The 24530-nt window shown below is 35.1% G+C and overlaps 1 protein-coding gene across 1 annotated transcript in view; it reads right to left on the reverse strand.

Annotated features, from left to right (window-relative positions):
• Window positions 1–6634: 6634 nt before the first annotated feature.
• Window positions 6635–24530, reverse strand: part of LOC106872509 (sperm-associated antigen 1) — a 49003-nt gene continuing 31107 nt past the window's right edge. The window contains exons 13-23 of the mRNA XM_089357612.1: window positions 23628–23802; window positions 22326–22406; window positions 20697–21030; window positions 16864–16971; window positions 14759–14848; window positions 14355–14468; window positions 11920–12142; window positions 11056–11277; window positions 9151–9225; window positions 8031–8126; window positions 6635–6878 (exon numbers count right to left, since the gene is read on the reverse strand). Coding sequence (XP_089213738.1) covers window positions 6784–6878; window positions 8031–8126; window positions 9151–9225; window positions 11056–11277; window positions 11920–12142; window positions 14355–14468; window positions 14759–14848; window positions 16864–16971; window positions 20697–21030; window positions 22326–22406; window positions 23628–23802 — 1613 coding nt within the window. The 3' untranslated portion in view covers window positions 6635–6783. The remainder of the gene's footprint in view (window positions 6879–8030; window positions 8127–9150; window positions 9226–11055; window positions 11278–11919; window positions 12143–14354; window positions 14469–14758; window positions 14849–16863; window positions 16972–20696; window positions 21031–22325; window positions 22407–23627; window positions 23803–24530) is intronic.

The raw sequence follows: 24530 nt of genomic DNA on the forward strand, positions 1-24530 counted from the left end.
AGGTATCTGGTTGATCATCATCATTAATTCATTTCATTAGGCGATACTGTATTAGTGGATAAATCCCTTCGCGCGAGTATAAAGGCTAATCATAACTATATTGGCCTTCATACTGGCAAGAAGTGATAAACATCCGTCTGTGATTCATCCACTAATGCAGTATTGCCTGATGAAATGAATCAATGATGATGATCAACTAGATGCCCACAGATAATATGGACTATACTGTACTAATCCCAAGGATGCGGACTCATGTGATTTATGGAAACGCGCGTAGCGATGTATTAAATGTTTATAAATTCCATCTTAGAATTGTTATTATTATTACAGAGGTCGTCTGTCCCGTCTCGGACAAAACCGAGGCTTCAAATCCGTGTGTCGCTGCATCGCCGCTGCGACGAGCACACTCCTCTACAAGTGCAGGAGTGGCTGTGTGGTGAGAAGCTTGCTTCCCAACCACACGGTTCCACGTTCAGTACCACTGCATGGCACCTTAGACAAGTGTCTACTCTAGCCTCAGGCCGACCAAAGACTTGTGAGTGGATTTGGTAGACGGAGACTGAAAAAAACCCATCGTAGATAGATAGATAGATGTTGGTGTGTTTACGTCTCCGTAACCTAACAGTGCAGCAAAAGAGAACAATGGAATAAGTACTAAGCTTACAAAGAATAAATCTTGGGGTCGATTTGTTCGACTATAGGCGGTGCTCTAGCGTGGCCGCATTTATATATATATATATATATATATATATAATTATATATGAATAATTGTTTTAGCTTGTGCATGCCATGTGGGCACAGCCCGAAGATTGCATGAAAGCACCAGACGTGTTATAAAATACTGTGTGTCGTTTTCATTGTATAAAACTATTAAGTAGCTCATAAAAATATATACTGTTTACTAAACAATATTTATCTCTCACCAGATGGAGTACTTTTTTGTTGATCTTACCTTCACGGAACCAATTATGTTAATATCTGTAGGTCATTCAAAATTTCATCCGCGTCGAACTGGACTATCTCGGAAAAAAAGAAGTTATTCAGGTGGTTTTTGACTACTACTAAATCATTAAGTGAATTTCCATTCAAGGATTTTTGCAGGGACCTCAACAGATGAAAGTCAGATGGTGCAATGCTGGAAGAGAATGATAAATTTAGTAAGAGATCCCACCCAAGGTTATGCAACCTTGTGCAGGTGACCGAAGACAAAGATCTAGAGTATCCTCTGCTAAATTTTTTCATTCAATTTTTTTCTCGCAAGCGACAATAGAAATCCGTATTGGTGACATGATTGTTTAGAAGTGGTGCCTTACAGGGGAGATAACTCTCACATTTACCTCTATAAGGGAGATAATTCCGATTGTCTTCGCATACGACGAATTTTTTTCTGTGTATAAATATAACCACACTAAACCATTGCAAATTGGCACCGATCGGTTATCGATTAAAAATGACCACAGTATTTTACTGGTGCTTTATTTTATCGACTTCGAAAGGTTAAAAGATAAAGTCGACCTTGATGAGATTCGAACGTAAAAAACCTGAACAAATCCTGTAAGATATTTTGTTTTTTCCGCCTCCCTGAAGATTCTGTCAACCTTACGCCTAATGTGTTTCAACCTCGCTTTATTTTATTTGTTTGAGAATTCCAAACCTTCCTTCTTTTAAATATACAATTAAATAAATATACAAATAAACATGCATAATAAACAAAACAAATAAATACGAAGAAGTACGTTTTGAAAATATTCTTTTGTTGATATTAACATCTAATATCAGAAATTTTATCTGCATAATGGACTGTTATACAGTCATTTATCCAGCTAGAAATAGTAGTCAAATGTTCTTATAAATCACAGCAGGATCGTCACGGTTGGAAAACCTTTGATTATAAATCCCATTTGATTAGAGCTGATCAGAGGCTATATAACATCAACAACAGATGGACTTTCTTATATTGCAACTGCTTGCTACTCTCTCTTATTCCTCAAATGTAATTTGTATCAATATTAGGGGCAAGCATAGTTGTGTGGTAATAAGCTTGCTTCCCAACCACATGATGCTAGGTTCAGTCCCACTGTGTGACACCTTGAGCAAGTGTCTTCGACTATAGCCTCAAGCGACCAAAGCTGCGTGAGTGGATTTGGTAGGCAGAAACTGAAAGCAGTCGTTGATCTGGCAGAAACGTTAGCACGCCGGGCGAAATGCTTAGCAGTATTTCGTCTGCCGCTACGTTCTGAGTTCAAATTCCGCCAAGGTCGACTTTGTCTTTCATCCTTTCGGGGTCGATTAAATAAGTACCAGTTACGCACTGGGGTCGATATAATCGACTTAATCCGTCTATCTGTCTTTGTTTGTCCCCTCTGTGTGGCCCCTTGTGGGCAGTTGTGTTGTTGGCACTCCGTCGCTTACGATGTCTAGGGTTCCAGTTGATCCGATCAATGGAACAGCTTGCTAGTGAAATTAACGTGCAAGTGGCTGAACACTCCATAAACACATGTACCCTTAAGAGTGAGAGAAAGTTGTGGTGAAAGAGTACAGCAGGGTTCGCCACCATCCCTGCCGGAGCCGCTGCCCTAACCACTGGGCCACTGCATTTCCACTTGTGGGCAGTAAAGAAATAAGAAACTGAAAGAAGTCTATCACAGACAGACAGGCGTGTGTGTTCTTGTGTCCCTGTTGTCCCCAACTCCCTATTGACAACCAGTGCTGGTGAGTTTATGCCCCATTACTTAGTGGTTCAGCAATAAAACTGATAGAATAAGTACCAGGCTTTTAAAAATAAGTACTGGAGTCAATTCATTCAACTAAAAATTTTTCAAAGCAGTGCCCCAGCATGGCCACAGTCTAATGACTGCAACAAGTAAAAGATTAAAGATAAAAGATTAAAGATAAAAGATTAAAGATAAAAGATTAAAGATAAAAGATTAGTGTAATGTTGTTTTTTTAAGTTGCACTTTGGGTGTTTTGATATTGTTAGAAAGAATCTACTTAGAAAGTTCAAGACTTCAAAGATTGTTCCAAAAGACAGGATAAAATTCTTTCTACAATAAGCAGAAGGCCTGAAACTTGTGGGGAGAGGTTTAGTTGATAACATTGACCCACGTGTTAAACTGGTACTTATTTCATTAACACTGAAAGGATGAAAAGTAAAGTCAACCTCAAATTATCAAAACAGGCCATATTGAGTCATATATCCCATGGCAATATTCTTGCTAAATCACAAACTGTCCCTCAAGTCATCATATTAAACCACAGGTGAAAAAAAGATGAGAAATGCATAAACTTCTAGGCATAGACATGGATTGAAAGCTAAATGGCATGATAAACTAGTTAGTTCAAGTGCCCAGACTTCAACATTTGGGAACATATTCCTTTTGTGGCACAAGCTACAGCTCAGGCCCAGTTCGATCACATATACATAAGACGCACAATTTAACCTGTTCTCTTAAGTCAATAAAAGGTTGCATAGAATCTCCTGCAATAGTTTCTTTATGTACTTCATTTAGTTACATCATCATCACCATTGTTTTAACATTCACTTTTCCATGCTTGCGTGACTCAGATGTATTTTATTGAAGCAGATTTTCTATAGCCAGATACCCTTCCTGTTACCAAACCTCGTGTGTTTCTAAGCAAGGTAATATTTCCCCCTTGGCCGGACGTTTTTGCAAAACATTATAAACGAATGACACTGCTTGTATGACAGGAACGCTCATTTATGACAATTATGTTAAGTGTAAACATGAAAACACACACACACACACATGTATGGAATAGGCTTCTTTCAGTTTTCATCAACCAAATCCACAAGGCTCATGAGGCTATAGTGGAAGACACCTGTCCAAAGGCCCTCACAGGAGGACAGAATCCAAAACCTTGTGGCTAGGAAGCAAAGTTCTTGATAGCCATACCTCTTATACATCCTATGATATTTTAGAGATTCGAGAATACTCTATTCATCTGTTTTTCAGATACACAAAGGTGTGAATTCTGCAAATCATTAAAACATCTCTCATATCAAACCAGAAAAGGAGCCTCTGTATGGCTGCACAATGTGCTAGAAATAGCAGCCAAATTCTTTTACATTGCAAATTGCTGTCTTGGAAAAGGAATAATGCAATACATTTAATGTAGCCTTAAATATACCAAAAAGATGAGATAGTCACAGTTGGAATGCTCTTAATCATGGCGAAACACCAACAACAACATTTACAAATAGGGGCACAGGTATGGCTGTGTTGTAAGCTTGCTTCCCAACCATGGTTCCAGGTCCCAAGTTCAGTCCTCCTGTGTGGAACCTTGGGCAAATGTTTTCTACTATAGCCTCAAGCTGACCAAAACCGTGTGAGGGGATTTGGTAGACAGAAACTGAAAGAAGCCTGTCATATGTGTGTGTGTGTGTGTGATTGTGTGTTTGTGTTTATCCCCTGCTCGATAACTGGTGTTAGTATGTTTACATCCCTGTCACTTAGCACTTCAACAAAAGAGACCAACAGAATAAGAATCAGGCTTCAAAAATAAGAAAGTACCGGGCTCAATTCATTTAGCTAAAACTTCTTCAAGGCAGTGCCCCAGCATGGTCACAGTTAAATGAGTGAAACAAGTAAAAAGATTAAACATTTTTTAAATGATCCATTAAAAAATAAAACTGAACACCAATACAGGTTGATTTAATTTTATTTACTTATATATAATCAATAATTAATAATCAATATGACAAACAGACAGACGGAAGAAGAGAGAAAAACAACATTTTTGGAAGTTTGATACCATAAGTGTCTCTAGTTGTAGAATCCTGAGTAGAAGCAAACATCAAGGAAGGCAACGTATAAAAAGTTGAAAAAAAAATTTATATATATATATATAATGTATATATATATAATGTATATATATAGAAATATATATATAAATATATAATGTATATATATATATATATAAATATATATATATATATATAAATATATAATGTATATATATATATATAAATATATAATGTATATATATATATATAAATATATAATGTATATATATATATATAAATATATAATGTATATATATATATATAAATATATAATGTATATATATATATATATATAAATATATAATGTATATATATATATATAAATATATAATGTATATATATATATATAAATATATAATGTATATATATATATATATATAAATATATAATGTATATATATATATATAAATATATAATGTATATATATATATATAAATATATAATGTATATATATATATATAAATATATAATGTATATATATATATATATATAAATATATAATGTATATATATATATATAAATATATAATGTATATATATATATATATATAAATATATAATGTATATATATATATAAATATATAATGTATATATATTATATAATGTATATATATATAAATATATAATGTATATATATTATATAATGTATATATATATATATAAATATATAATGTATATATATTATATAATGTATATATATATATATAAATATATATAATGTATATATATTATATAATGTGTATATATATATATATATATATAATGTATATATATTATATAATGTGTATATATATATATATATATATATAATGTATATATATATATATATATATATAATGTATATATATATATATATATATATAATGTATATATATATATATATATATAATGTATATATATATATATATATAATGTATATATATATATATATATAATGTATATATATATATATATATAATGTATATATATATATATATATAATGTATATATATATATATATAATGTATATATATATATATATAATGTATATATATATATATATAATGTATAATATATATATATATAATGTATATATATATATATATAATGTATATATATATATAATGTATATATATATATATATAATGTATATATATATATATATATAATGTATATATATATATATATAATGTATATATATATATATATAATGTATATATATATATATAATGTATATATATATATATATAATGTATATATATATATAATGTATATATATATATATAATGTATATATATATATATAATGTATATATATTATATATATATAATGTATATATATTATATAATGTGTATATATATATATAATGTATATATATATATATATATAATGTATATATATTATATATATATATAATGTATATATATTATATAATGTGTATATATATATAATGTATATATATATATAAATATATATATGCATATATATATATATATATGCATATATATATATAAATATATATATGCATATATATATATATATAATGTATATATATATATAAATATATATATGCATATATATATATATATATATATATATATATATATATATATATATATATGCATATATATATATAAATATATATATGCATATATATATATAAATATATATATGCATATATATATATAAATATATATATGCATATATATATATAAATATATATGCATATATATATATATATATATGCATATATATATATATATATATATATATATATATATATATATATATATATATATATATATATATATATGCATATATATATATATATATATATAAATATCAATCAATAAATAAAGATTAATGGGGGGGGTGGAGAAGGGCAAGAGAGAGAGAGATTGTATGTGTAAGTAAGGGAAGGAGGGAGGGACAGTGTGGAAGGTGGAAATACCATTTAGAGAACGCCTTGAAGTCCCAATGTGAAGCAAACGCCAATATTTCTTACTTTAAGCCATAATCTTGTCTCAAGGCTAAGATTTCTGTTTCATTATATGTTGATTGGTTTTCTGCTAAAGTATTGATCAGGGACAATAGATCTGGAAGAAAGAAGAAAAGAAAAAAAAAGAAAAAAGAAAAAGAAAACACAGATTAATTCTCTGGAGGTTCAAAACTTTCAGTGTTCATTTCCTACCTGTGAAATAACACGTTTCAGAATCTATGGATAAGCTGTGTAGTAATTATCATCTAGCTTTTCTTTTACTTGTTTTAGTCACTGGACTGTGGCCATGCTAGAGCACTGCCTTTAAGGGGTTTAGTCAAACATAATACTTATGTTTTGGGGGCTTTTTATGTCTAGTACTTATTCTATTAGTCTGACAGGCAGTTTTTTTTTTTTTTTGGTCTTTTGTACTTTATCAAGAAGGAGAGAGCAGCACCTATGACTATCTATTTGTTTTGTTTGTTTGTTTGTTTCTGAGGCAGCAGGGGGAGTGGTAGGATAAAGATACTAGAGCTTGGTCTAAATTGTTGCAACAGTAAATCTTGCTAAAGATACACTAGAGCTTCTCAGGCATCTTTGACTGGACAATGGAAGAGGTCTACCAAGAATTCAGGACACAGGGAGCTAGAACAACTACTTCAAGGCATTATGTGTGATCCTCTAACAATTCCATCCACCTGCTCCCTCCACAGCCACTGAATTGGTTCTTTGTCTTATTTACCCAGAAAACAAATTAGGTTAATAACTTCAAAATGATTTGAACCCATCAGAACAAATAACCACAAGGGACTTTGTTCCATGCTTCAATAACTTTGCTAATTCACTGTATTTTATTGACCCACAAGAATAAAAAATAAGTCAACCATGGTGAGATTTGTGTTCAAGACAGAGTAATACAAATAAATAAGCAGTACAAAGTATTTTGTTTGATGCTCAACTGATTTTGTTATCCACCAGCCTACAATTAGTAATGACTTGGTTGTAACATTGGCACATGGCAACAAATTTCAGGGGATGTTACACTCAGTTGAGTTAACCCTAATGATTGACTGGTCCTTATTTCATCCATCCCAGAAAGACAAAAGTTAAAATCATCCCTGGTAGGATTTGAACTACTGAACATGAAGAGACATAAGTAAATACCGCAAAGCAGATTTTTTTTAATATTATACTGATTACACCAATAATTAGCAATAAAGAAAAATTATTAACAAAAAAAAAAAAAACAATGGTTTTCTTCCATCCTTACCAGATTTTTCCTTGGAAGAGAGAAACATAGCAATTGTTTGGAACCGTGCCACTTTTGTTAGGTTTATCAAATATTCAAGACCAACTTCAGCAGAATCTGTAAAGGACAAAGAATATTTTGTTGTGTCTGGGGAAAGTCATATTGCCTTCATATATTTAACACATTCACTAATTTCCACTCATTTATTTATTATTATTTTTTGTCTTGCAGACCAGATACAAAAACAAAGAATATTCTCTTATGAAAAAAAACCCCAGAAAACCAATAACAATATCCTACAGCAATTTGTGGCATCAAACGTACTAGAAATAAGACCCAGATTCCTTCAAATCACTCTCTGTACCTTAACTCTTAAATGATTAGGTGCCACACATCATCATCATCATCATCATCATTTAACCCCTTTGTGTTTAAACTGACCATGTCCATCCCAAGTATTCCACCTGTTACCTGTTTTATGTTCAGACTGGCCATATGGAAGAAGTATGGATTGGAAGGGCATCTAGCTGTAAAAGCCCTGTCAAAACAGACAGTGAAGCCTGGTGCAGTCTTCAGCCTAGCCAGCCCCTGTCAAACTCTCCAACCCATGCCAGCATGGAAAACAGACGTTAAATGATGATGATGACAATGATTACAACAACTGGATCAGAATGTTAGGTATAAATAAATAGAACATGTAAAAAGCACTGGTGCTGATGCTACATAAAAAGCACCCAGTACACTATGTAAAGTGGTTAGCATTAGGAAGGGCATCCATCCGGCTGTAGAAACCATGCTTTAAGTGACTATGAAACCTTGGGTGGCTCTTGACCTTGCCAGTTCATGTCAAACTGCCCAACCAATGCTGGCATGGTAAAAAGCTGTTAAACAATGACAACAATGAAGTAATCCACTCACAAGGCTTTAGTCAGTCTGAGGCTATAGTAGAAGACACTTGCCCAATGTACTACACAGTGAGACTAAACCCAAAACCATGTTGTTGGGGAGTAAATTCTTAACCACATAGCTACCCTTGCACCTAAAACAACAATAATAATAACAATTCTGTATATATATATATATATATATATATATATATATATATATATATATAGAGAGAGAGAGAATTGAGAACACTTACCTTTATCAGTATAATGTTCGGACACACACTGGATTATCAAGTTTAACATGGAAGCATCTAATTTGTTGCTAATTACTGAAAAGAGAACGAAATATAGCATTGATTAGTAAAGTGAATCAACAACAATTTCAGTGACAAATTTAGCATGAAGGTAGGTGTCCGGCAAGGCTCAGTCCTTGGTCCTCTCCTATTCATTATAGTCCTATAGGCCATCACAGAGGAGTTTCAGATTGACTGATTCCATAGTAACTCCTACATGATCTAGTTCTCATCAGTGAATCTATAGGGTGATTTGAGAGAAAGTTCCAGGCATGAATGTTAAACCTAGAATTAAGAGGTCTTGAAGTAAACTTAGCAAAGACTAAAGTAAGTAGGAAAAAGACAGGACCTTGTTATCTTGGAAACGGTTTTGCTCATTGTACAGAAAAGAAGAAAAATAAACTCTGTATGCTCCACCAATTAACTATGGACGCACAAGAGGTGTAGCAGAATCACAGAAAGACTAACAGAGAAAGTAAGCTTCATATAAGACATGCTGGAGAAATACATACTATGAGGACAGCGGAAATAGAGTCTCTTAAACAACTGAATGGCTCATTAGACGTACTTAATTGATTTTCTCACCTAGGAGAAGTAATTAGCAGGGGAGGTGAGGTGGTTGCTCAGACAGTATAAGAACCAGGGTAAGAACGGTTTGGAAAAAGTTCAGGGAGCTACTACAGTTACTGGCAACAAATGCCTTTCACCTCAGTGAAGGGCAGACTGCATAAGGATTGAATTAGAGCTGTAATGTTGCATAGCGATGGATGGGCTCAGCCAAACTGATTTGTCTTGGAGACACTACAGAACAATGAAGTCTTCAGTGGAACATCAACAACTCAACTGAATATGGCATCTACCAGCACCATTTATAAAAAAATAATCTTATGGAATTAAGATATGCATACTATATATATATATATATATATATATATATATATATATATAGATATGCAGGGTAGGGAATCGTCAATTAGTAATATGCGGGACTATTTATGATGCACACTGAATTGAATTCATTAGGGCGAGGGATTTTGAACTCACTGGCCGATAAATTTCTTAACGTCTTCCTCACGTGGTATTGATGTCGCATGGTCAAAATTAACGTGAGTTATTTAGACATTAACAAATTTATTAGAATATTTAGCTGAAGATCAGAATAGAGTATTCTTTACTCTTAACTGTGAAACGATCGTACTAAATTAACTAAAGGCAGGTGGTTTTTTTACTCTTCTCTACTGTTTTTTGTTCTGTGTGTATCAAAAATATCGCTATCAATCTAGAGTAATAATTTGTAGTTTTGAAATCAGTAGTTCTTTGACTGCTATTTCTGAATTCTCAGTATGTTGGAGAAGCAGGTTACTGTCAATCCCTATATATTTATGAGTATATATATATATATATATATATATATATATATATATACACACACACACACACATATATACATATACACACATATATATATACACATATATACACACACATATATACATGTACACAAATATATATACATATATATATACATACACATATATATATACACACATATACATAAATATCTATATATATACATACACACATATACATACGTGTGTGTGCGTGTGTGTGTTTATACCACAACATAATCAAAACGAGAGAGAGAGAGCTCATTAATCATTTGTATTACTGAAAGTTTAATAATTTGTGTTGAAGCAAAATCATTTTTTAATTTACTGAAACAGAAATACTATAAGTAAACATAACACTTAATGAAGCCACTAAATGTATAGGGTTTAGTTAAACCATCTCCAAATTTATCTCTCACAGACCCAAATCTAAAAGGGAATAAAAAAAACAAATGTTAAATAATGCCAGCCAACTTACCCATTGGTAAATCTTTGGGGGATACCTGTGCCAGAAGATCTGCATATGGTTTTGTATTATTTAATGTTTTTAAGGAATTCCAAGCTTTCAGGAACTCATAAGGAGTAGCTTTGTCTATATGTGGGGCAGACACTGGAGTGGGACCAGCAACTTCAGAGTTTGATCTGTTTTTTTTACTGGAACTGTTGGTGCCAGCAGACTGTGAACCTTCTGGAACTTTGCCTGAACAACAAAAAGAAACAAGCAATTGAAATTTTAAAAAGAAAAATCGGTAATTAAAATATATAAAAAAAAAAATTGAAAACAGACAGAGTAGCAGAAATTGTAAATATCAGAACCAAATACTCAAGTATTTAGTTAAGAACTTCTATGTTCTGAGTTTAAATCCTACATGACTTAACAAAGGGGTTCATAAAATATAAGTGTAAAGCATATTTAGGTGAAGTTACATGGCTACCTACAAAACACTAAAGTCCAATCTATTAATTAACAATTGGCCTTCGTGCAGGTGGCACATAAAAGCACCCACTACACTCTCGGAGTGGTTGGCATTAGGAAGGGCATCCAGCTGTAGAAACTCTGCCAAATCAGATTGGAGCCTGGTGTAGCCATCTGGTTCACCAGTCCTCAGTCAAATCGTCCAACTCATGCTAGCATGGAAAGCGGACGTTAAGCGATGATGATGATGATGATCTCATTATATTTCATTACTATAACAGACAGAAAACACTAAAGTTTGATTTACTAAGTAACAACACCTTACTGTATTTCACTATTACAACCGACAAAAAACACCAGCAATGTAGATCCTGATGAGATTCTCGATCCAGACAATGCCACAATCAAATATTTTAATTCAATTACCCTCAGACTTTTTGGAGTTTTTGTGATGTTTGCCATGTAACTTTGAGGAAGACTTCTGTGAGCTATCATCTTCGACATCATGAACATGGAGTCTAGTTCTTTGTTTAGAATTCTTCTTGCTATTGCTGCCAGGACTGGTTGTTGGCCGTGATTCTTGGCTACATTTGTTGCAGTTTTTGGTGGTTTTGTTATCATCCATATTGGCTTTCATGGCATTTAGCTCCTGGAAGAAACAACAGCAAGACACATGTGACAACGGAGTGAACAGTAACGATGTGTAACAATGTTGTAAACAGTAAAAAAACGTGAACAATATGGTGAACAATTAGTTCGTGTGTGACAATACAGTAAACAGTTAGTTCATGTACGACATTATGGTAAACAGTTCATGTGACATGGTGAAGTTAGTTCATGTGTGTTAATATAGTAAACAGTTAGTTCATGTGTGACAATATGGTAAACAGTTCATGAGTAACAATGTGATGAATAATAAGATATGTGACACTAATGAGAAGAATTTTCTAAAAAACTTTCCACCTTTTCTTGTCTTGTTCTTAATTGCTTTTAACCTGTCCTAACTTTTCTTAATTTATTCAGTAACAGTATTCCATCCTCTTCTTTTACCTTCCTGACCTCTCCTGCTAACAGTGTTACCTTGTTGTCTTACTGTGTGTGACACTGTTGGAAACATGTGATGATGTGGTCAACATTTCTTTGGAGAAAGGGACATTAGGAGTGGGTCACCAAGACCCTTTCATAGTGTAGCATAGCTTGATTTCAGGAGAAAAAGCGGAAAGAGAGAGAGAAGAACTGATGGCTTGACTAGTACATTATTTACTGATCATCTCCATACACCAGCTCCATCCCTATCCCCATGAGGATGAAGGGCAAAGTTTGCTTCAGCAGAATTTGAACTCGTAATGTGGAATAATTATCACAAGTCATTTGTTTAACTCTCTAACAATTCTGCCAAATGATCACCTTGTAATGTGTGTGAGTATATGTGTGTGTGTGAGTATATGTGTGTGTGTGATATGTGTGGATAAGTCATCATCATTAATTAATGTCCGTTTTCCATGCTGGAATGGATTGGACCATTTGACAGGACGTGACAAGCCACAGGGCGACATTATGCAGCAGTGTCAGCTTTGACATGGTTCCTACAGCTGGATGCCTTTCCTAATGCCAACTACTTAACAGTGTGTGTGTGTATAACTGTGCTAAATCACTGCCTACCGGTGAACAAGCCAAGCACATAAATTGAATATATGTGGGCAATAATGTTTATAACACTAGCGCTGCTTCTAATTCATTCTTAGGTATGCATTGTCGTGGTATACCAGCAAATGGCTTTTACACTGTTCGTATACAATCATGGGCTTGGAATTCAGCTCACCTCCAATTCGGTTCAGGTACGTGATGTTGGTAAGCCACAAAACATTGGCAAAACATCTATGTCCTTCACTCTTGAATGGGATTTGGGGAGAGTTGTCTCCCCTGTCTATGACACCGAAATTTTAACACCTGGCGCCTTGAGAGTGGTGGGGTCATCCCCTCCATGATATATCGCACCCTACCAGCAAACAAGCAAAGCACATATATTGAGTATGTGTGCTTGATATGGTCGTACGCTGATGAAGGGAAATAACCCTGAAACTCAAGTACGTACGTATCGTAGATCAAGATGGGAAAGATAACTTCCCTTGGCAAATACAGACAGGACACAGATGTGTGTCGATAGCCAGCTGGAGGAGATGTCCTCCTGGGGCTAAAAGCAACAGTAACATCCACCCCTCGGGGTCAGCCACATTTAAGTGGCAAATATACTTCACTTTATCGTGCAGTTACTGTTAATACCTCGTTCAGAGATTTAACATTGCTTATATATATATATGTATGTGTATATCATCATCATCATTTAATGCGTGTTTTCCATGCTGACATGAGTTGGATGGTTTGACTGACAACTGGCAAGCTGGGGAGCTGCTCCAGGTCCCATTCTGATTTGGAATGGTATCTACAGCTTGATGCCCTTCCTAACACCGAGCACTCCAACAGTGTAGTGGGTGCTTTTTACGTGCCACCAACATGGATGTCAGTTAGGTAACACCGGCATCGGCCACAACTGCGATCTCACTTGGCCTGACAGGTCTTCTCAAGCATGACATATTGCCCATATATATACATGTCAAAATTAGTGTGACCAATGAAAACAACTTGTGTTATTTCAATACACTTCTTTAAGCCCAGTTGCTCTTGTTTTTTTAACCACCAAGTTTGATACACTAAGTATTGGGGGAGGGGTCGATAAAAATAAACCAACCCCAGGAAAGACAGTGCTCCAAAATTAGTAATACTAGTAAACGGCGAGGAAAAGATGTAAAGAACAAATAAGAACTGACAAATAAAAATAAACAAAAACAAAACAACTGTACCTGTCTCCAAAGGTTCTTTCCGATTTCTAATTCCTTTTTAGCTGTGCTGTTCTCTGGATCCAGGTTAAGAAGATTCTTCAAGTCACTAATACTGGCCCGGTAATTTTTTAATAGCTACAAAATGAAATTTCAGAGAAAACCGTTCTTTTACAACAGCATAAAAATCACAAAGGTTTGAAATATAAGTATTATACCACACAGACACACACACACACACACACACACACAAAATTAAAAAAAGAAGATTAATCTAAAGAAAAGAGCATTATCATTATCATTTTAACATTCAATCTTTATTCATGGTTAAAATGAAAATCAAGATATAGAAACGATTCATCAAATAAACAACACCAGTAGTGGCCCCTGGATGAATTCCTTCAATTCGTAATGAAATACTACATTACCTTATTCGCCTGTGCACGTCGGAACAAAGTTTTGATGTTGCTGGACTCCAAATGGAGACTTTCATCACAGTCAACTACAGCTTCAGAAGCCTGCAAAATAAACATAGTGATAACATTCATTTATGGGTCACACATAAACAAGACATTGTTTCACAACAACAATGAATCTACTTCAGATACATTTCAAGGAGTTGATCTATCTCCTACCTGTGTAAACTTATGAAAATTTTGTCTACAGTGCACTTAGTCTGAGAAAAAAAATAGGGATGGTCATAGTTTGAAAGCCCCTGAACAATTATTTTGTTTAACCCTTTTGATACCAACCCACCTGAGACCATCCTTGCTTCTATGATACAAACTTTTTGTTTTAAAGGAATCTAAATTAAAACATTCCAAAAAAAATTCCATATTAATTTATGTTCCAAATAACTCCTGAAATATGCATATACACTTGTTATCTACTTTTTTATCTTCAACTGCATTGTTTACAAGAAGGTATTCATATACAAAACGTTTGACTTTCAGTACTAGTTCGAAAATCTGTGGAAATAATCTTAAAAGAGAGTACATTGTACTTAGAAATAAAGGACAAAAATGCCATGGCTGGTGATAAGTGCAGATTCTGTGGACAAAACGGTGAAATCTTATGGCATATTACCAGCCAATGTACGCCACTAGCTCAGAAGGAATATAAGAGATGCCACGACAATATAGCCAGGCTTGTACATTGGACACTCTGCAACAAGTATGGACTTGACAGAGCAAAAATTGGTACGACCACAAACCTGAAGGCATCGTCGAAAATAGAAATGCAAAGATCCTATGGGATTTTATGATTCAGTGCAACCATGAGAGAGAGAATAGGAAGCCAAACATAGTCTTAATTGAGAAAGAAAACAAACTATGCTGGATGATAGATATAGCATTCCCAGCTGACAACAAGGTATGCGATAAGGAAGAAAGAAAAGTTGAGAGATATGACAGGTTAGCTTGGGAAGTTAAGCAGTTGTGGTCAATGAAAAAAGTAGCAGTAGTACCAATAATTGTCAGAGCCCTGGGAACAGTGAGCAAAGATCTCGAGAAGTACATGGAACAAATAGGAGCTGCAATAAGGGTGGAGCACCTGCAGAAAACAGCACTGCTTGGAAGTGCTTGAATACTCCGGAAGGTGATTGTAAAATAAGAGGTGTTACCTTAGTTCACTGGTAGTGAACAGCTGACAGTATAGTACACCTCCAGCGTTAGAAGCTGTGCAAAGGCAATAATAATAATAATAATAATCCTTTCTACTAAAGGCAAATTTTGGAAGAGGGGACTAGTCGACTACATTGACCCCAGTGTTTATTGGTACTTAATTTATCAACCCCAGAAAGGATGAAAGGCAAAGTTGACCTCGGCGGAATCTAAACCCAGAACGAAGTGACAGCTGGAATACCACTAAGCATTTCGTCTGGTGTGCTAGCGATTCTGCCAACTCACCATCTTAATAATAATAATAATATGCGTGAAAAAGTGCCACACCCTAACAGTTGAGGGAACCCGTGGAAGAGGTAGGCCCAGGAAGACCTGGGCTGAGGTGGTGAGGCAAGACCTTCGTACATTGGGCCTCACCGAGGCGATGACTACGGACCGAGACCTTTGGAAATGGGCTGTGCGTGAGAAGACCCGGCAAGCCAAGTAAGATCGTTGCCAGTGCCCCTGGACTGGTTCTTGTGCGGGTGGCACATGAGATGCACCATTTTGAGCGTGGCCGTTGCCAGTACCGCCTGACTGGCTCCTGTAGGATTTTCGAGCGAGATCGTTGCCAGTGCCCCTGGACTGGCTTGTGCGGGTGGCACATAAAAGACACCATTTCGAGCGTGGCCGTTTTCGTGCGGGTGACACGTAAAAGCACCCACTACACTCTCTGAGTGGTTGGCGTTAGGAAGGGCATCCAGCTGTAGAAACTCTGCCAAATCAGACTGGAGCCTGGTGTTGCCATCCGGTTTCACCAGTCCTCAGTCAAATCGTCCAACCCATGCTAGCATGGAAAGCGGACGTTAAACGATGATGATGATGATGATGATGAATAATAATAATAATAATAATATAGTTTTAAAACTTACCTTATTTAATTTCAAGTAGCAAAGCGCTCTGTTTCTGTATGAAATGGCATTGTCAGGGAATATCTGAATACACTGACTGTAACAATCGATGGCTTTTGAGTATTGCTCCTGCACAATTAAACATCCAGAATTAAGAACATATATTTACATACACAAGGGGGTGCTGGAAAGAACCTGGTTTTAAGGGTATCACAAAAGGCCTGGTTGGAGGTCCATCCTCCCAAGTTCTTGTAAAAGGCTTTAAATGTGTGAATCTGAGAGGGTAATATGTTGATTAAAATTAACACAATTAACTGATCCTCCTCTTTTTTCTTTTACTCAGAGCCGTATATATATATATATATATATATATATATATATATATATATATATATATATATACGGGTGGTGTTGGAGAGACTGAATATATACGGGTGGTGTTGGAGAGACTGAATATATACGGGTGGTGGTGGAGAGACTGAATATTCCCTAGTTTTAAGGTTATTGTGAAGGGCCTACTTGGAGGCCCAACCTTCCGAGTTCTACAGAGCTTGGAAAAACTGAAGGACCACTGAAATAAGTGTATGAATCTGAAAGGGTAATATGTTGATTGAAATCATAATTAACTGATCCTCTTGTATTTTCTTTTACTCAGAGCCACAAACTTTCCAGCACCACCTCATATATATATATATATATATATATATATATATATATATATATATATAATATTAGGGATAAAAATCCAAATTTACAGGTAAAAACTCAATTAAAATCAATCTATTAGAAATTAAAATTAAATTAAGTTTCACAGTATAAAATATATATATATAGTTTTAAGGAAAAGAACCAAGGTTCATGAACTCATTGATGAAAATCCATTGTGTTCTTGAGCAAAACATTATATAATATATTATATTATACTTATATATTGTGCTTTTACTTATTAATTTTTCTCTTTGTGACAGTGGATTTTCATCGATGAGTTCATGAACCTTGGTTCTTTTCCCTAAAGCTATATATATATATACACACACACACACACACACACATATATATATGTATATATATATATATATATATATATATATATATACGAGGGTGGTGGGGTTGAAATGTTCCTGGTTTAAAGGGTATCGCAAAAGGCCTGGTTGGAGGCCCAACCTTCCAAATTCTTATACAACGCTTAGAAAAATTTGAAAGACCACTGCAATAAGTGTATGAATCTGAGATGGGAATATGTTGACCAAAATCGTAATTAACTGGTCCTCCTGTATTTTCTTTTGCCCCAAAGTCAGGAACTCTTCTCAGCACACCCTCATATATTGCTGAGGCACATGGCTCTGTGGTTAGGTTGTTGAACTCATGATCATAAGATTGTGGTTTCAAATCCTGTACCCCACAATGCATTGTGCTCTTGAGCAAAACATTTCATTTCACATTGCTCAAGTGTGCTTGGCTGATAAAATTGAGTAACCCTGCGACGGACCAGTGTCCCATCCAGGGAGGACTATAAACTGGTGATGCTCATTTACAACTATCACATGATGTCAAGACAAGAAGACAAACACACACATATCGCTCAACACCTTTCACCCCCACATATACATATGTATATACAACAGGCTTCTTTCTGTTTCCCCGTCTACCAAATTCATTCACAGGCTTTGGTTGGCCCAGGACAATAGTAGAAGATACCTGCCCAAGATGCCATATAGTAGACTTGAACTCAAAACCATGTGGTTGGTAGTTGGGAAGCAATCTTCTTAATCACAGAGCCACAACTGCACCTACATATATGTACGTGTGTGAGTGTGTGCATATGTATATATATATGTGTGTGTGTGTGGACATACGTGTGTGTATATATATATGTGTATGTGTGAGTGTATATATATGTCATCGGACTCTATACAAAGACAAAAAAGTTAAACTTTCTACCACACGGACGTGAGAAAACGCAGATATCGAGATTTAACGACTTACCTATAAAAACGTTAATGAGGGCGGGTTATTTCCCCTGAACCAGAGTATATAAAGGAAACTAAAATAGACTAAGCAAATGGGGGATCCAATTTTGCCGTAGGTAGCACTTGAAATGGATACATTTAGAGAAAACTTTTTTACGACTATGCCAGGTTTAGCATATTCCTTAAGAATTTAGATTCTCTCTGCAATGAAGATTTTGCAGCAGCCACTCCCATTAATGTATGGGCCTGGATGATCTATTAATTTCCACCTGATATCACATGGAGTCCCTTAAACTTTGAGGTGCCTCACATGGTTGGCCAGGGACAGGACAAAACATCTTTTTGGGACTCTGAAGGATGACTGGTGGTTGTGGAAGCGACGTTTGAAAGATGTATTGGGCGATCCAATATATTTACAAACTTGGGAAGTGGCTATATTCACACTCCTGGTATATCTCTGGGAGGCTCCGAGCCTGGGGATGTTGTTGGTAATACCATTGCTGTACAAGGTGTGATGGCTAAACTGTCACCATTTTATACTTTTAATTTCATGCATGCGCATTGTTTGTTTTTGATTTTTGTCAACTACACAGTATTGTAAGATCAGTTGGACACCATCTGTGAGAAAAACAGCACAATCACGCAATTCACTCTCCCAGAAATTTGGAAACAACATACTGTACTGCTTGGCATTCACGCTAGAAGCTCCAATACAAACATTTCACAGTGTTTGGGTGTCAATCTGAGGACATGTACCGAGAGAGATAAAAATCAAACATCCAGTCAACATCATGGTGTTTGGAGTGATCACTAGTGATATCAATATTATGTTTCTATTCATCTTCCCACACAGAGGTCTACATCAAGTGCCTGGATGAGTTAGTGCTGTCCTTCGTCAAGAGGGTGGCCGACGGAAGACCCTATGTCTGGCAACAGGACTCTGCACCATGCCACACAAGCAGGAGAACCCAGTCGTGGCTGTCAGATAATTTCTGTGACCACATCACCCCTAACATCTGGCCACTTAACTCCCCAGACTGCAAGCCCCTTGATTTATTATGTGTGGGACACAGATGAATTTCAATAGACCACCAAATGATTCCAACAGATATTTGTACAATATCAACCCTGTATTTAACAATCTACTAATTACAGTCTCTGCTACTACTGAATTCAGGCAATATTGGTTTCAAATTTTGGCACAAGGCCAGCAAGTTCAGGAGAAGGGTTAAGTCGATTGCATCAACCCCAGTGCTCAACTTGTGAAGGCGAATGGCATAGTGATTAGAGTGTTGGACTTATGATTGTAAGATTATGGTTTCGATTCTTGGACCGGGTGATGCTTTGTGTTCTTGACCAAAGCACTTCATTTCACATTGCTCCAGTCCACTCAGGTGGGAAATATTGATTTATTATGTGTCGGACACCAAAGATGAACTGAAGGCAAGAATTATGGTAGCATTGACACCACACTTCCTGCTTAACACAAACTTTTAACCCTTTTTTTAAACCTAACACAACTCTCAATTCTCATGCATCCTTATTTTTCCAACCATTATATACATGAATTACCATTGAACTTCAAAAGCTCAAAGACAATATAATGTATTGGTATATTTATTTTTTTATACATTATTTTTTTTATATATTATTTTCTTCATTTTGTACTTCTTTGTAAAAAACATTTTCATTCTCCCTCTTCTTGAAAATTTGCTTCGCAATGAAAGCCGGTTAGAAATCTTTATCAAAATATGCTTCCCGTTTAGCATTCTGCCTTATTATTATTTTTCGTTTTCCTATATATATATATATATATATATATATATATATATATACTGTCAACCTTATAGAAGAGAAAATATAAAATAAAATATTCCCACTTACTTCTTTCACAAATTGGTTTCCTTGTGCTTTAAGCTGCTCAAACTCCTCTTCTTTGGACAATGTTTTGGGAGTGTTCACAGGAGTTACAGTTGCTTTCTCGACATTAGGGGTCTGTGTTTTGTTGGATTTCCCAGTTTCATTCTTGTTCTGTTTCTCAGCTCCTTTCTTGTTGCCACCTGCTTTTACAGAGGCAGCAGATGGTTTTGAAGACTCCATGCCATCTGAATCTGAAAGTTGTCTGATAACTGGAATGTCTGAGGGCTTAATTGGATATATGTCAGGTAATTTATTCCGCCATGAGTAACCGTGTTGCTGAATCAAGATTTGGGAGCATCTTTGAAAATAAGAGGAAAAACAAAAGCAAAATCTGTAATCACTGTTTTATATGGTTTGCAGAAATAGGTATGGAAATGTCACCAATGCATACGATATAACAAACAAAAATATCAAGAGTCTGATGTGTAGTAAAAGAAATAAATTCTACCACACTTAACTATGTCTGTCCCAGATTCTTATAAGCTATTCTCTCTCCCCTCTGCCCATCCATTCTTTTACTTCCCTTGTCAACTGTATCATTATTATTATTATTATTATTATTATAATTATTACTACTAGTAGGACCTGTGAATATTTCACAGAATTAATAGTAAACCTATTGGGTTATTTCTGAAAACTTTATCCAAAAGACCTGAAAACATAACCTGTGTTGTGTCTCTATGGAAAGATAGTCACTCATCTGCGGATTATTGAAATGTGAAGGAAATTGGAATACAATGATTACTTAATGCACTTTATATATATACTTTATGCACAATTCTATAGACTTAATACACAGCACTCATAATATAAATATTCACTGTTATAGATTTACCAATGATTCGATGATATACGTTGATAATAAGGAAGAATTTGTGGGATATTGGTCAGAGCAGGTGGTGCTACTGTAAATACAGATGAGGAACTAGAGCAACCTTACTGATTGAACTGGAAACACCAAGTAATGTTCCACGGTCATGATACCTGACCCCAAGACATAAACAGGTTGATCTAAATCTGTGGATGTACAACCTTTTTCAGAAAGGGGGAGGGTACACAAATTTCATAAGAAAAACTTAATGGACAACCAAATTTAAACTTATTTTCAAATGCATTATACAACATAGTAGAAGATAAAAACTGACAGTGGACCACCAAAACTATGGAACTGACCATTGGTGGTAAGTCTGGACTATGTTAAGGATTTCTAACATAAAGGTTACTCCTAACATTGTCAGTTGAAAGGTGTATCTGCCTTCAGTGAGGAGTGTCAAGGTTCATGCACTTGACTAGATCTAAGAGAATGTAGAGGAGAGACAGAATGTTAGGATGGGAGAGAAACTTTGGATGCCAGTTGACCAATTGTGAAACTGACCAGCGAAAGACTTTGTGGATCAGTTGATAAAACTTTGTTATTGCATTCTATAGCAATTACCTCCCTTTAAAACAATTTGACTTTAAGTACCAAAGTATTGAAGGGTGGCTCAATATAATCAACTGAACACCATTAAAGGTGATGCCCCAGCATAGCCACAACCGAATGATTGTAAAGAAGAATTAAAGAATATAAGAATAAAATACTTTCATACAAACCTTGATGAACCTTGCAGGGCGCTTTCCACTGAGTTATTGATTGCTAACACATGTCTATAATCAACATAAGCCATATCATATCTAAAAAATAAACATCATAAACAAAGGATCAGATGAATTTCAATAGAACCACCAACTGATTCCAACAGATATTTGTACAATATCAACCCTATATTTAACAATCTACTACTTACAGTCTCTGCTACTAATGAATTCAGGCAATATTGGTCTTGAGTTTTGGCACAAGGCCAGCAAGTTCAGGAGAAGGGTTAAGTCGATTGCATCGACCCCAGTGCTCAACTTGTGGAGGCACATGGCATAGTGATTAATTAGAGTGTTGGACTCATGATCGTAAGATTGTGGTTTCAATTCTTGGACCGGGATATGTGTTGTGTTCTTGACCAAAGCACCTCATTTCACATTGCTCCAGTCCAATCAGGTGGGGAATATATACGCCACGGAGGGAAATCAGCCCTTATCAGTCGGCATGACTTGAGAAAGATGAAAAGCAAAGTCGTCCCTGGTGGAAACTGACCTAACAACGTAAAGACAGATAAAATGCTGCTAAACATCTTACCATCTTATAATTGAGGCAATATTCTTACTTCACGCTTATTAGTGTAAGTTCTATGATCGACTGACTCATTGTGATAAAATCACTGAATGTATCTTTTTATGTATGAACTAACAAAGAACCTCTATACAGTTTCTCCATCTGCTTAAAATAATAGCCAAATGTCTGTCAATTCAAACCTAATGATATTAGAACAGGAGCGATATTTTGGAGAATATGGTCTTGGATGAATTGTGGCTGAGACAAAATAAGGTTAGTCACAGCTGAAATGCCTTTGATTATGGGCCTGCTCCAAAACGAAAATCCATTCCATCAAAACACAATAAACCCTTATCATTTCAAACTTTAAATTAATTACACCAAATTAATTGCCAATCAGAGCAGGTGGCCTCAACACACTAAGAACAGCACCATTCTTTCATCAACTATCATCTCACATCACATATCTACACAAGTCCTGGAAGTCGTCAACTTAGTTGCTCAACCTGCTAGAAATAGCAACCAAACCTCCCTCAAAACTTTCCCTGTTGCCTTAAGAAAGAAAATTACTTAGGATAATGATGTCCTGGATAGAGTATTTGAATAAAACAAGGTGGTCATGGCTGTAATGTCAGAGCTGACAACAGAGTTAAACAACAACAATCACTAATTCATAAATTCAGAAGGTAAAACTATCCCAGTTCACCCACAAACAACCACATTAAAAAAGGTCAATGGAATAATCTTACTTTTCAAGAGTTTCATAAGCAGCGGCTCGACGTAGTAAGGGCTTCACACAGAATGGAACCAGTTGCAAAGATGTGGTGCAATCTGAAATACTGTTGCGACATTGACCCATCTTCAAGGAACAAGCAGCTCGATTACTGTAGATCAGGGACAGATTAACTGTCTGATCAATGGGTTCTGGAAAAAAAAAAAAAAAAAAAACAAGAATTAAACCCTGTGGCATTCAGATTACTCTCTCAAATGCAGCACCCATTTATTCACATTAGCTAATTAGAAAATCTCTATGAGAGATGAAAGTAGTAACTATAATGAGAAGTAATGTTTATTGCCACATCAATATGGTTGTTCAATGTTACTACTAATCTTTTACATTATCTTGGAACTTCAATGTAAATCATTGAAGAAAGGTTAAATTATTTGGAATGACCTTAGCTCTGGCTCAAAGGACAGGACTTAACTGATGTATTTAGAGGGAGATTTTAAGATCGGTCTTTGTTCTAGTTCATGAGACAAATTTCTAAGGTTAGCTATTGCTTTATTTTAGGCCAAATTTTTGCAAATGTGTGTATATACTGTATATATATATATATATATATAGTCGATAGCTTCCGCTATCTGGGCGACCAAGTTAGTAGTGGGGGTGGGTGCGCTGAAAGTGTAGCTGCTAGAATAAGAATAGCCTGGGCAAAGTTTAGAGAGCTCTTACCCCTGCTGGCGACAAAGGGACTCTCACTCAGAGTAAAAGGCAGACTGTATGACGCATGCATACGAACAGCCATGCTACATGGCAGTGAAACATGGGCTGTGACTGCTGAGGACATGTGTAAGCTCACAAGGAATGAAGCCAGTATGCTCCGCTGGATGTGTAATGTAAATGTGCATACCCATCAGAGTGTAAGTATCTT

Source organism: Octopus bimaculoides, chromosome 9 (genome assembly GCF_046866305.1).
Source record: "Octopus bimaculoides isolate indiv1 chromosome 9, ASM4686630v1, whole genome shotgun sequence".
In the NCBI taxonomy this organism is placed as follows: Eukaryota; Metazoa; Mollusca; class Cephalopoda; order Octopoda; family Octopodidae; genus Octopus; species Octopus bimaculoides.